The sequence below is a fragment of the Hypanus sabinus genome, chromosome 13 (assembly GCF_030144855.1).
Source record: "Hypanus sabinus isolate sHypSab1 chromosome 13, sHypSab1.hap1, whole genome shotgun sequence".
Lineage (NCBI taxonomy): Eukaryota > Metazoa > Chordata > Chondrichthyes > Myliobatiformes > Dasyatidae > Hypanus > Hypanus sabinus.
In genome coordinates, this window is record NC_082718.1 from 39848536 (window position 1) to 39864312 (window position 15777).

The window sequence follows — 15777 nt, forward strand, 5'->3', positions numbered from 1 at the left end:
TTAGAAAATTCTTTAGTTATTTTTCAGATACCATGAATCTTATTAAAATTATTGAAGTCTAACAAGAAATAACATCTCCTCCACTAAAGACAATTTTTTCTCAATTGCTGAGTTATTCTAGCTATAGAGTACAGAATAGAACTATCAGTCTGGTAACAATTTAACATTAAAGTTTTGCACTTTGAAGTTAGAACCACTTTTCTTTAGTCAGCCAGCTAACAGTATTTTGTCAGGGGTAGGTTGTTTTTTTAAAAACGCAGAGAGTGGTGAGTGCGTGGAATGGGCTGCCGGCGACAGTGGTGGAGGCGGGTACGATAGGGTCTTTTAAGAGACTCCTGGACAGGTACATGGAGCTCAGTAAAGTAGAGGGCTATGGGTAACCCGAGGTAATTTCTAACCTCAGGACGTGTTCAGCACAGCTTTGTGGGCCAAAGGGCTTGCATTGTGCTGCCGGTATTCTATGTTTCTCTATTCAAATAACAATTCTTAACACATAGCCATAAAAAATCCATTTCTACTTTGTGGAGTAAGAGGGCATTTTCTTATTAGGATGCAGATTGGTATTAACAGTTCATCAAACAGAAGTGCTGTAACCAATTGATTGAATGCAGGTGAACGTCTGTATAATGCTATCCAAGTCAGCAGCAAACTTTTTAATTGCAACCAAGATTGTCTTAACAACAAAAAAAATCTTCAAAATCAGGTAACTTCAAGCATGACATCTTCAAAGTAAGTCACCAGCTCCTAAATTTCATTGCAAATTCCATCATCTCCACATTTGCTGAGTCCTCCACCCGAACACAATGAATCATTCATGAATCTAGATTAGTTGAGACAATTGAAAATATTGAAGCTCAGCTTTCACTTAAATTAACACCAATATGTATTAGCTCCAAGTAGATTGAAAGACGGAAAAAAACACCTTATTAGATAGATACATGGCTTATAACTAAAGGAAAAAATAGCTGGAGCCACTTAGCACTTTAGTGCAAGTGTGTTTATTAGGTGTGTCAAAAATCAAACTTGCAAAGAATAGCAAAAACTGCTAATATTAACAAAAAAAATCTACCAGTAAACACAATAATAGCTCCATACTATTTTCTTCCAGTGTGTACTCCTGACAGCCCTGATCTCTCCCCCTCTGAAGGAGATGAGCTCCTTTTTATTCGGCACTAGGATATACCATCTTGGAATATGATGTACCCCCACAATGTAGTCACAATCTTATCACAAAACAGTAGTATCCACATTAACTTCAGTATACAATATATATACACATCTAAACATCCCCATTACTAAAGCAATGGAATATTCCACTGTGTATGGTAGAAAAGGTACCATAAAGCCAACCCAAGTGCATCAGCTCCGTTTAGGACCCATTGTGAGAATATACTGGGAAAAACATTTAGTGCAACAAAACCAGAATGACAAGGCAATGTTTGTGTGTGTGTGTAAATGCCCATGAGCGAGGAGTGTGTTGACTCAGTGTTCTCCACACCCATCTCTAGTCATCTACTCAAAAAAGCCTTGAATAAAATCTAGACACAATTCCATTAGATTTAATAAATTTACAAGATTTAATCATAAGCAATTCTCACTTAAATACATTTGCATCCATAGCTTATACCTTTTGGATATTAAAAGGGGAAAAGAATTAAAAAGCATCATCATACTTACTGAAAGTAGTTTCCATGTTATTGGTCGGACCTGCCTTGGGATTCCAGACCAGCTGAGCTTTCTCAACTCTTCTGCATTTGGAAGAGGAAAAATAACAATGATTGGCTTAAGATCATATCAGGAGTATACAACAAAATCCGCCAGTTTGGAGGTATGCAAGCTCATTTACAAACATTTGTACTCCAAATAGAATTCAAAGTTTATCAGAATTAACAATTGGCACACAAGAGGAGAAAGGTCTATGGGAATATCCTATTCCCTTCCTTGTCCACTTTCAAGTCAACTCAAGTGGAAAGTAAATATATTATGCAAGTAATTTGTTTTCTTGCAGCACTTACAGGATTTTTATGAAAAACTACACATAAATAAACAAAGACTGACAAATCACAAATACAGGCAGATGCTGGAAATCCAAAGCAACGCACACAAAATGCTGGAGGAATTCAGGTCAGGCAGCATCTATGGAAAAGAGTAAACAGTCGAAGTTACAGACCAAGACCCTTTATCAGGTCTGGAAAGTAAGAGAAGTCAGAGTAAGAAGATAGGGGGAAGGGGGAGGCAGTACAAAGTGATAGGTGGAACTGGGAGAGGGGGAGGGGTGAAGTAAAGAGCTGGAAAGTTGATTGGTAAAAGAGATACCAGATGGAGAAGGGGGAGTCTAATAGGAGAGGAGAGAAGACCATGGAAGAAAGGGTGGCGGGGGGGGGGGGGGGGGGGAGGAGAACCAGAATGAACTGTTGGGCAGGTAAGGAGATAAGGTGAGACAAGGAAATGGGAATGAGGAATGGTGGGGGGGGGGGGGGTCAATTTCAAAAAGTTCAAGAAATCAACATTCATGCCATCAGGTTGGAGACTACCCAGACAGAATATCAGGTGTTGCTCCCCCAACCTGAGTGAGGCCTTATTACAGCAGTAGAGGAGTCCACAGACTGACATGTCACAATGGGAATGGGAAGTAGAATTGAAGTGGGTGGCCACTGGGAGATTCCGTTTTTTGTGGCGGACAGAGCAAAGGTGCTCAGTGAAGCTGTCTCCCAATCAATGTTGGGTCTCGCTGATATACAGGAGGCCACACTGGGAGCACTGACCCCAACAGGCTCGCAGGTGAAGTGCTGCTTCACCTGTAAGGACTATTTGGGGCCTGAATGGTAGTGAGGGCGGAGGCGTAGGGGTAAGTGTGGCACTTGTTCCATTTGCCAGGATGTACCAAGAGGGAGATCAGTGGGGAAAGAAAAAAGAATCACGTAAGGAGTGATCCCTGCGGAAAATGGAAAGTGCAGTGGGGGAAGGTGGAGAGATGTGCTTGGTGGTGGGATCCCATTGGAGATGGTGCCAATATGTGAAGGACAATCTGTGCAAATACCAAGAACATGAGATATAATAAATCCTTGAAAGAAACACTTCAAATCATCGAATTCATTCAGAATAGAGTCCCAGTCTGGGCATTCCATTTGATGCTCCCAAAGCTCTGATCCTACATACAAGGGACTCTGGTGACTTTCACTTCCATTATCATGCCGGTTTGAGATGACCTTATCCTATCCAGTTTCAAAACACTCATCCTATCTTTGTCATTTATACCAACTAACTATTCAACACTTGCTTTGGATGTAATATTCCCTTGGAAATATGTTTTGAGATAGCTTTCCCTAAAAGTACAGATGCATGCATGAAGCCACATCTGAACTATATAGATACGTATTTATATCTCAGTTAAATATTAATTCTAATTTGTCAGCACTAAAAATTATTGTTGATAAGAACACAGAATATGACCCAAAATCAGAATCAAATTTAATGAACATCATTGGCGTACGTTGTGAAATTTGTTGTTTTGCAGCAGCAGTACATTGTAATAAACTATAAATTACTATACAAAAGCTTAGCACCAATTTCTACAGATTCTGTATTTCTAGAGATGTGCAATGGAGATGATTCTGACCATTTACATCGGAAAGAACGCCCAATGGAAGGGATTGCAAGAGGCTGCAAAGGGCTATAATAACAGCCTGTTCCATCATGGGTACAACCCTATCCATCATCGAGGACATGTTCAAGAGGCAGTAAATCAAGAATGCAGATTCCATCATTAAATACCCTCATCACCTGGGATATATTCTACTCAATTGAGGAGGTATTCATTTTTGTGACTATAGTATTTTATAATACGTCTTGCACTGTGCTGCGACCACAAAAAAAGAAATTTCATGAAATATGTTAGAGATAATGAACCTGATTCTGTTTCAAGAAGGAATAGGCAAGTTATACCAAGACAGCTGACACAAAACAAATACTACCTGTCTGGAGATATGCATGATCAATTGCAAAAGTTTGTACTACAAATAGAATTCTATGTTAATTAGAATTAACAATTAGCACACAAGGGGAGAAAAATCTATGGGAATATCCCATTCCCTTCCTTGTCCACCTCAAATTCAAAGTACATATATTATGAAAGTATATATACATTATTACATAGTACCTTGAGATTTGTTTGCTTGCAGGCACTTACAGTAAAAAGAAATAAAAAAGGATTTTTATGAAAAACTATAAATAAATAGACAAAAACTAACAGATTACAAACACGAGAAAATGTGCAGATGCTAGAAATCCAAAGCAACGCATACAAACTGCTGGAGAAACTCTGCGGGTTAGGCAGCATCGATGGAAGAAAGTAAAGACAGTACTCAAACTTAACCATAGACAGAACACAACACATAATTGTCGTCCTCATACAAAGGATAGAAACACCTTAGAGCATGGGTTCCCAATCTTTTTTATGCCATGGACCAATACTATTAAGCAAGGGGTCCATGGACCCCAGGTTGAGGACCCCTACTTTAGAGAGTGTACAAAAGGTTGACAAGGAAAGGTCAGAAATGCAAGACAATATCAGCAAAGTACTTATGGACTGGTTATTTTCATTCTCCTCAAGAGAAGTGACCTAGAGTGGACTTAAAAATGTATTTACAATTTAAACTGACAAAGGAAAAGGTTGTGAACAGAAGGAATGTTTTCTCTGTAATAATAATCATGAAAAATAATGACCAAAGGGAATTCACAAGAAACCTCTTTACCAAAAAAAAAGAACATGGACCTTCCTATAAAGCAGTTAGATTGAAGAGGATAAATAAATTTGAGAGGTTGTATTTCTCAAGAGAAACAAGTCCCAGCATTGTGAGCACAAGATTGAAAAAATAAACTCAATTTTATTTTTTTCTTTAAAAAAATGCATACATCTGATGAAAAGACTACAGATGACACCAATTACAGTTTTGTAATGAATTCATTTTTAACAAACTAAATGTAATTTTTTTTCACAAATATAGTTTGTATTTTTTTTTTACAAATATAGTCTGCTACCATCTGGGAAGCAGTACCGAAGCATAAAAGCCAGAACCAACAGGCTCCACAACAGCTTCTTCCACCAGGCCATCAGACTGTTCATTCATGCCGATGCTACTGTATTTCTGTTATATTGACTATCCTGTTGTACATATTTATTATACATAACTATTGAATTTGAACGGAATTTGCACATTTGAATGGAACGGAACGTAAAGATTTTTACTCTTCATCTATTTGAAGGATGCAAGTAATAAAGTCAATTCAATTATGATCCTATTTTGCAAGTGTCAGGGCTTGTATGCCAGTTGCTATAGGCCGAGAAGTATTCTGATCAGAACCCAAGCTGTGGAGATTAATAAGGGACGGATGGAATTTGTCTATTTCAGCAAATTCAAAGCATCAATAGTTTGTCAACTGAAGTCATTTTTCTGTATGTCTGTGAATCAGCTTTATTGAAGGTTTCTTGGATCACAACTTGTTATAGTTAAAATGTAACTTGAATATAAATACTCTACCAGTGACATCTCATTTGTGAACAGTAGACCATGCAAGACATGAAAAAATTATGCGACTTCACTGCCATGATGTACACCATTTATCAGAATTCCATCCTGTAACTTTATTTACACTAACCCACAGGAAGATAGAAAAAACCTCAGGCTGTGATTAATAAAACTGAGTCTGCCATGAGCAGTACAATTAACTGGTGTGCCTTTGTGAGAAATCCCAAGCGTGGCTTTTTCCACCCAATTCAAAGACTCCTTATCAATATCAATCATGAAGTTAATTCAGAGCCACCATTTATCATCTCATGTTAACTTCCTGTGTATACGAAAAAAATCAGTGAAGTAACGGGATCTGCCAACCCTCTTGTTCTAATTCTGTCATAAATTTGACAGAGAGGAATGAAGCTTTGAACTTCAACCCTGCACTGGTGACACTGTTTGCAGTTATAAACAGACAAGTTCTCAATTATCAATAAAACAGAGCAGGTTTGCAAATTACTGGAGCTGTTCCACCAGGATATCAGGCTTTCAACATTTAAATACCACATTTTGTACAGTGCCACAGGAACACAGTCAAGAAATCTTTGACAAATGCTCTACAAGGAGATATTAAGATGAGTGGATAAGAAATAGGTTAAGGCAAGCTTTGCACACCTTCGTTTATATTTGGGATTCACTCAAAGTGTACACACAATTAAAAAAAAACATTAAAAAGAAATGTGCATTGTTAATAAATAAAAATGCAAATTTGTTCAAACAAGGCAAAGATGATGTTTTTATGCAGCAGTTGTAAAATCTGCCAAGTTTAAAAAATAAAATTTGAAAAAGCTTCAATTCATTTTTATATTTCCTTCTCTCGCAAGAAGAGTAATTCACTATTGAGGTAAATTCTGAATTATTCTTTGGATGCCAAATCTCAAAAACCGAGCCCACCACCTGATGAATAATTATGGGACAGTCACTGTTGGAGCATATTCTGGAGTTAGGTTATATAGCAAAATATTAACTTCAGCAACCAATCTTTAGACCTGAATGTGGAGTGTAATTAAATTTACAATGCAGCCCTGGACAAGTTTCCTAGAGCTGTACACTGGAGTCAATTGTAAACCGGGCAATGCTAGTTAACATTCATTTTTGATGTCTGGAATATGGGTGCGAAGGAGGTGTGAAAATTATATCTATTTCTAAGGAAGCATTGTAGATACATAGCAACAATAGAATTGTCCTCTGATATTCAATACACAAAAATGTCATGTAACATTGGGTTGAACAGGCCTCTTCCACCAACTTTACATCCAATTTGCAAAAAGCTCTAACCTTGAGCACCAATTGCCAATCTGGAACTAAGACCACATCCAAATCCAACAAGGGTAACAAGCATCACCCATCACATTACCATTATGTCTGAAGCAGACTGATTGCACAAGGTTCAGCTTCTTATGCAGCTCCTCAGATAATGATGCAGTAAGGTGTGGACAATATTCAACTCTGAACTGGTAGGCAAGAAGTAACATTTGCATCACACTATCCATAAAAGAAAATCTAACTATCACTCTGATACCTCCAAAGGTGGGATGTGGTTAATCATGAAGCTATTTGGAAATAGTTTAGAGGGCTGAGTCCAAATCCCAAAAATAAAAACAAATGCAACAATTAAAAGCAGCATATTGACTACGAAGCAGAGCAAAGATTAGGAAAAAAACATCAGGAGCAATTCCTTTTAAAAAATGTAAACATTAAAGCAATTACTTGTAGAAATTAAAAAAATATTAAAACTCAATGACATTTATAAAGTTTAATGAGGGCTACCTGATTTTTCTCCACTTTTCCAGCAATTAAGCTATACTATGTTCACTGCCAAGTTGTGAACGAAACACCCCAAAAAATCAAATATTGGGTATAGGAAAGCTTGCCGAAAAGGTTTAATTTGTAAGTTTAAAAGTGACAAAAAACTAAATATTGTGAAATTCCCAGATTGAGATGGGTGAAGGCTTACTATCTTTAGTACTGGAATTGCCTGGTTCTAATACAACATCCTCTAACTACAGTACACCTGACCCAACTCCACTTTATCAAACAATACATATTTTCATGCCTAAAATTCTTTTTGTTAAAAAACAAGAGCAGATAATAGATTTGAATATGTAAGTACTTATGTTCTCAATTGGGCATTGTTCCATGGAACGCAATCCTTTCCACCCCTATGGACAGAACAAGCCCAAAAAACACCTGCAGAATCTCTTGAATCTTCACTGTGAATAACCTGCAGTGCAGTTCAGTGGCTAGATAATCAGTGGGAGTTCACTGGAGGCAAGAGAGGAGGAAACAATAAGGTTGAGCTGGATTTGTGGCAATGACTGATCGATGGTTACTTTAGATTGAATGGGCTGAAGAGTCAACTCCAATGATGCAAGACCCCCCAAGGATCCTACCAAATGTGGAAAAAAATGAAGAACTATTTCACAGAGACCTACAGGAGGTTTGTTCTGCACAAGGACTACTTCTTTAAAGCATCTTATGTACAAATACACCATGCACAGAAGAACTGACAATTGCACTTGAGTGCCGTGCTTACTTCCCCAGCACGGTGGAGAGCAAACCTCTTGATCAGAAGTGAGCAAAGGAGGGGGAAAGGTGGGAAGGCAACCAGTTGTGGTTTTAAAGGAAATAGAAAAGATTAGTTTCGTTTGCTGCATGTACATCAAAATATAAATGAAATCTGGTCTTTGTGTCAACGAGGTTTGAGAATTTGCTGGGGGTCTTACCCAAAATCTTGGGGATTTGGAAAAATGAACACCACCACATCAACTACTTTCCTAGCTACTTCTGTCTACACTCAGGGACTAACCAGACTGTTCACTTTGCAAGTTAGGTCTGTTTTCATAAATTGCCTTCATTTTAAATATTCAATTTGAACCTCTTCTCCTCTCCCGCAAACTGAATGATTACTGCTATCTTAGGGTACGTTCATCCCATCTTATTTCATATTGCTGGGTCTAACACAGTCTGCACTGTAGTGGTAACAGTGTGCAAGGTGACAGTAAACAAAAAATTGTTAGATGAGATTTTCAGCATTGGAGTCCTGATGATCTATGAACATAATAGAGAAAAATCAGTTTAGAGTAATAAAAGAATTCACATCTATATACTTAGTGACCAACTTACTATTGTTTTCCCAAAGTAAGGATATGCCCAATTTAATAATTCTAATTCTATTCAGTATAGGAGAAAAACAAATACAACAAATGAATACATTTTTCAAATTATCAAAAGTAATAAGTTCAAATATGAAGTCACAAGGAGCATTTCAAGTATTATAACAGTATCAGACTAAGGAACTGATTGAGGACTTCAAAGTTCAAAGTCAATGTTATTATCAAAGTACATACATACCACCATATACAACCCTGAGATTCATTTTCTTGCAGACATTCACAGTAATTACAAAGAAATGCAGAATGAATGAAAAAATGTACACAAAGACAAACAACTAATGTGCAAAAGATAAACTCTGCAAATACAAAAATAAACAAACAACCAATAATAATAATAAATAAATCAGCAATAAATATAGAGAAGGTGTGTTTATAGAGCCTATGGGTTGTGCAGACAGATATGTTTTGGGATGAGTGAAATTATTTCCTCTGGTTCAACAGCCTGATGGTTGAGGGATGATAACTGTTCCTGAACCTGGCAGTGTGGGACCTGAGGCTCCTGTATCTTCTTCCTGATGGCAGCAGCAATAAAAGAGCATGGCTTGGATGTTGGGAGTGCCTGATGATGGATGCTGCTTTCCTGTGATAACGCTCGGTGTGGATGTGCTCAATGGTGAGGTAGGGCTTTACCCATGATAGACTGGGCTATATCCACTACTTTTTCCCCCACAGTTTTCTGTTCAAAGGTATCGGTGTTTCCATACCAAGTTGTGATGCAACCAATCAGTACCCTCTGTCGTGCATGTTTTGTTTTGTCTTATAACAAAACGATTAACTCAGAGTGGATCAATCAGTCATGTTTATTTTATTTGCTGCAAGGGAAGGCCATCACTGCACAAGTGTCAGTGAAAGCTGAAAAATAAACAAACACATAATCACTCCTTTATACCCAAGTGTTAGCTTCAGTACATCGACTTAATCATTGTTTTTGGCATTCTTCCAGCAATGCATCTGCTTGTCTTTCTGTAGTTTGTCATTAGCTCAATGTTATTGGTATAATATTGCTATTAGCAAAGCACTCTGGTACAATACAAATTCCATTTTGTTAGAGACACAAGTGGCATTTTGTTCCACATCTCCACCAGGCATCTATAGACATTTGACAAAGTTTTAAGTGACATGCTGAATCTTTGCAAACTTCAAAGAAAGGACAAGCACTACTATGCCTTCTTTGTAAGTCAATGTGCTGGACCCAAGACGGGTCCTCTGAAATAGTAACACTGAGCACTTTAAAGTTGCTGACCCTTTCCACCTTTGATTACCTGATGAGGACTGGCTCCTGGATCTCCAGATTCCTGCTCCTTAAGTCCATAATCAGCTCCTTGGTTTTACTGACATTGAGACAGAGATTGTTGCTGTGGCACCATTCAGCAGGATTTTCAAACTCCCTCTAATATACTGATTCATCATCACCTTTGATTCAGCCAATGACAGTGATGTCATCAGCAAACTCAAATATGGCATTGGAATTATACTGAGCTACACAGTATAAAGCGAGCAGAACAGGGGTCTAAGCGCACAGCCTTGTGGTGCAACTGTGTTGAAGGGAGATTGTGGAGATGTTATTACCAATCCAAACGGGGTCTTCAAGTGAGCAAACAGAGGATCCCCTTGCACAAGGAGTTATTGAGGTCTAGGTCTTGGAGCTTATAAATAGTTTTGAAGGGATGATAGTACAGAATGCAGAGCTGTAGTCAATGAAGAGCATCCTGATATATGCATGTTCACTGTCCAAGGTTAAGCAAAGAGCCAGTGAAATGCCATCTACTTTTGGACTGTTATGACAGTAGGCAAACTGGAATGGATCCAAGTCGCTCCTCAGGCAGCTCACATATTTCATCATCAACCTCTCTAGGCACTTATTCAGCACAGATGTAAATGCTACTGGACAATAGTCATAGAAGCAGGTTACCATATTCTTCTTGGGCATTGGTATAATAACAAGCCTGCTTAGAGCATTTGGGAACCTCAGACTAACAAAGCAAGAGGTTAAAGATATTAGTGAAAACTCCAGCCAGTTGATGATTACAATACTTAGCCAGGTACCCCAAATGGGACAGATGCTTTTCATGGTTTCACCCTCCTGAAGAATGCTCAGGAAGGGGAAGTCAGGAAAACACACACCAGTTCTCACTGAGGAATCAGCAGAGGAAAGGATGAGCAGCTTCAAGTCTGTGGGCATCAATATTTCAGAGGATTCATCCTGGGACCAATACCCTGACTCAATTATGAAGGCACTCCAGCAGACTATGCTTCATTAGCTGTTTGAGGACATTTGGTACGTCACCAAAGACTATAGCAAATTTCTACACATGGAAGAGCATTCTGACTGGCTGCATCACCACTTGTTATGAAGTTTCAAGTATGCAGGAATGAAAGAGGCTGCAGCGACCTGTAAACTCAGCCAGCTTCACCGCAGGCACAACCCTCCCCACCATCGATGACATCTTCAAAAGCCAATGTGTCATAAAGCTGCAGCCATCATTAAAGATCCTCACCATCCGGGACATGCCTCTTCTCGTAAATTCAACCAAGGAGGAGATACAGGAGCCTGAAAACCTACACAATGTTTCAGGAACAGCTTCTTAAGCTCCACAATCAGATTTCTGAATTGACAATGAAACCACAAATACAACCTCATTATTCCTCTTTTGCACCATTTATTTTTGTAACTTATAGCCATTCGCATTGTGCACTGTAGCGTTGCCACAAAAACATTTCATAACATATGTCAATGATAATAAATCTGGTTCTGAAAGTGTTTTTTTTTAATCCATTGTTCCTATGTCAACTCCAGCAAAGCAATCTCATCAGTTCCATTCTCCCTCATTCCCTGCAACATATTTTCTCTCACATGCCCGTCAACTGGATAACTGTGTGGCTAGAAGGGGTTTAAGAGTGGTATGACAGAAATGCAGATAAATAGAACCAGCTTGATGGGTACAGTGGTCAAGATGGGACAAAGGGCCAATTTCCACACTCTACAAGTCCCCTTTTTTTTTGTCACTTTTCTACACCAGGCATAACTTACAAAAGCTAGTTCTCCTAACAACTCTTTTATGAAGATACAAGAGAAAATCTACACACTCACAAGAGAACATACAAACTCCAAATACCTTTTTATTTATAAAAGTGATGATCTTAAAAGTGCGACAAGAAAAAAAGCAATCAGGGAATAAAATTTATATACAAGATACAACTAGTTGTATAGCTTCAGAGGATTCCTCATATGCACTATGTGGCTTTCTGAACTGTATCTGGGCTCAAAGAGGAATTTAATCAACCAGTTTTGATACATTTGCATGATGTAAAGGCCAATGAAGAATTCTATAGAACTAGAATATTCTTACCATGAAATCATGGCTGGCTTTAAGATTTTAATTTTGCCAACCTTTAACTAACATTAAAACAAACACACATTTAATCACATAATAATTTCCAAATTGGTTATTTCTTCAGAACCAAAAGACCTATGAAACTAGTTATTTAGCAACGAAAGCACAATACAAAGCACTAAGAACCAAGTGTTGTAAGACATTTAGGACATAGCTCCTCTCTCCCACAAAATAAAATTAATGCACTTTACTGATTCAAGCTGACTAAATACTTTCAGAGCAACAGTCTTCAAAAATGAATATTTGTGAATGACTTATTATTGCTGCTTCTATCTCATCAATTATTCTGAATGACCAACAACCTCGATGTACACAGTTAAAAAAAAATGCTAGAAGAACTCAATTGATCAAACAGCATCCAAAAGTATTATGTTCAAGTTAACACTTGGGCAAACACTGCATCAGGAGAGATAATGCTTGACCCAACAAGTTCTTCCAGCCAACCTTCAGTCTCTCTTGCTCCCAGCCTCCAAATATAAAGTACTGTGAAAAAAAGTCTTCGGCACAGCTAGAGTGCCTAAGCCTTGTGTACAGTTCTGTATTTGTCAACGTGGAGTGGAGGGAGAATGTGTAGATCTGGCGGGAGCAAAGGATGTTGGGAATGGTGAGGATGGAGTGCTGCTGGAGGGGTGTGGGACAGGTTGCAGAGAAGGAGTGCCAAAGACCAGAGGTGTTGCAGCTGCAGACACACCCAGCTCTCAGACATCAGGCAAGGTCATTTAGTTCCAAACAGTTGGTTTATTGATCATTACAGAACGTCTCTCTGGTGCTCCCTGCTCTCTGCCCCTCTTCTTTCCCCTTTTCCCAACCACAATTCCCTTTTCTCTGCCTCCTTCCCACTCTCAGTCCACAATGGAAACCTACATCAGAATCAGATTTATCATCATTCACACATCATGAAACTTGTTTTCTTTTTTGTGGCAGCAGTACAGTGCAATACATAAAATTACTAGAGTATTATGCAAAAGTCTTATGTGCCCTCGCTATATATGTGCCTCAGACTTCTGCACAACTATAAACCTTTAGAATTTCTTCACTTGTAGTAATTCTGATGTCTCTAGTTTGTTCTGCTAATGTTAAGATAAATGGGTGAAGATTAAATGAATGAATGTCCTATCCTCACTGAAATAGGCCACATCTAAATTTGTTTATCGCAGAATAGAATCTTTATTTGTGTTCACATGCCTTCTTCAGAGTTAAAGCTTACCCAAATCAGGATTTGAGCCTGCCAACAGCTGCTTGAATTTTTCTAATCGAGTAATTTCTCTTTCAGTCATTGGTGAGCCATCTGAGGGATTCTGGTCTGCTGACAGAGTTGGTGATCTAGAAGGGACAGACAGCTGTCTTTGTGATGAGGACTTCTCAAGATGATTTAAACCTGCAAATTGATAAAAATATATTTACACAAACAAAAATACTTCACTCAGAATTTCAAAAAAATAACTTTTAATATAGAAATGCAAATCTAACCCCAATTTCTACTGCAGACCGCACATAATTTTTGAACTCCAAGCTATCCCTTCCCTTTGATATGAATAGTGCTATAACTAAACTAGTTTTCATGCAAATTAAGGTTTTCAAAGGCTTATTGAGCAATCTATCATCACACTCCAACAGAAACACCCATTAAAATTATTGAAGCTTTGGTGGCATGTGTTTGTCAGGGTCATGTTTTAAAAACTTCAAGCCTTAGATTTATATGATTTGTCATTCACCATGTAAACAAGTTTGCAGTACAAATTTAGTGGGAATTTACTGTTGGAATCACAACAAAACTGTCAGCACATGTTGTATTTATGCTGTGAAACTGGCAGCAACTTCTGGAACACTATTTGCTGTTAAATATCCTAATAGAGAAGCTTATGTCAGCGACTTTGATCTCACAGGTGGTGTTGTTTTGCACACATTTCCATGCAATCAGTGAATGAATGAGAATGACGTTTATTATGGACTACTCACAGTGTAATGTGCCCCAAATATATTTTTGAGTCGTGCAGTAAACCACCATTCACTCATTGACCTTTTCATAAGACAAATCTGCTAAGCTGACTTTCCCAATGCCATTGCAACTTTTTTTTTAATTACACAAAATAAAATTTCTTTTAAATGTTACTGTGACATTTGTATCCAAACTGATCTGATGGTGCATTCCAAATCATAGCTGCTTATAACACACAAAAAACTTTTACCCTCACCTGAGCTCTGGTTCATTGGCCAATCACAGATCTCTTCTCCAGTTAGCTAAATCTGCTCCAACAATGCCACATTCCTTCATTTTACCCTCCCTTACATGAGGGCCACATCTTTTAAAGCAGGAGATCTCAACCTTTTTTAATGCCATAGGCTTTTACCATTAACTGAGGGGTCCATGAATCCCAGGTTGGGAACCCTTGCTTTAGAGATGGAAAAGACATTTCTATATCACTCCAAATTGTATTCTCACACTTATCCTTCTTTGGAGAAAGCATAACAGGATATAGACATAACGGAATGGGAATGGGACGATGTATCCAGAGATACCGGCCACGTGACAGATGCACTGCCACCTGGCTGGTTGGAGGACACATCACATGCCAATCAACATTTGGTCCCTCCCAATTAATCAATGCACACCTAAATTATTGGTCACCTTAATTGGATTATCTCACCCAGCCCCATGCTTTAAAAGGTGAGACTTGTGCTTGGCTAGCCCTCTCTTACAGACCACCACATTGGAGGTAAGTGTATTGATTTATGTTTGGGAAGGTGTATCGTTTGTCCTGGTGAGGGAGCCGCAGCTATCCAAGGTCAAGGGGGATAGCTGTCGTAGTGCTTTTCCCTTGTTCGTTGTTTGTGTAACCGTACCCTGTCCCCACACCGCTTCCTGTGTATTGTAGTTGCATGTGTTGACCCGACTTCCCCTTGTAAATAAATTCCTTATTATTAAAACTGTGTGTGTCCAGGCCTCTACTGTTGAGACTCAAAGAACCAGTTATTTTCCATCACAACAGATGTGGAATTAAAATGTGTGGCAAGGAATTGTTGATATTTTTGCCTACACACAACATTAAAATGGTCAGTTCCCTGGACAAGTCAGTTCTCCATCACCAATACCATTACCTCTCCAATGATAGCTTCTGTCCCAGAAACAAAAGAAATAAACCAATAGGCCAGAATTCCACTCCACAAAAAACAATTAGCAACATCTTTCAACTTCATAGTCTATATTTACTGCTCAAATCTCCTCTAATATAGAGAAAAATCTAATACATACATGGGAAGAACGCCAGGTCTGCTTCACAAACAAAGGGAAAAGCTCGTGCGGGACTGTGAGCACGTGCCCCCTACAGCATCCATGCCCAGGGAGGGCGGGATCAGGGAGGCTTTAAAGCAAAACCGTTAAGTTCGAATAAAATCTTCTTTAACTGCAGTTTACCGACTCCGTGTCGTTATTTCAGCACTGCGTGTAGCACACCGCTACAACTGGTGACCCTGACGGTCCAAACGATATTTGGACCGGAGATAAATGACGCCGCATCTGTTCATGCAGTTTTGTTGAATCTGCCAAGCTTCTGGACGCTGCGACCTCACCTGTGGTTCCAGCAAGCTGAAGCCCAATTCCACGTTCAGCAGATAACCTCAGAAGACACACGTTAC

The 15777-nt window shown here is 38.7% G+C and overlaps 1 protein-coding gene across 3 annotated transcripts in view; it reads right to left on the reverse strand.

Annotated features, from left to right (window-relative positions):
* tbc1d22a (TBC1 domain family, member 22a) overlaps positions 1–15777 on the reverse strand; it is a 281299-nt gene that overhangs the window by 226195 nt on the left and 39327 nt on the right. For all 3 annotated transcript variants that reach the window (XM_059987463.1, XM_059987461.1, XM_059987462.1), the window contains exons 4-5: positions 13349–13519; positions 1678–1748 (exon numbers count right to left, since the gene is read on the reverse strand). In XM_059987463.1, coding sequence (XP_059843446.1) covers positions 1678–1748; positions 13349–13519 — 242 coding nt within the window. The remainder of the gene's footprint in view (positions 1–1677; positions 1749–13348; positions 13520–15777) is intronic.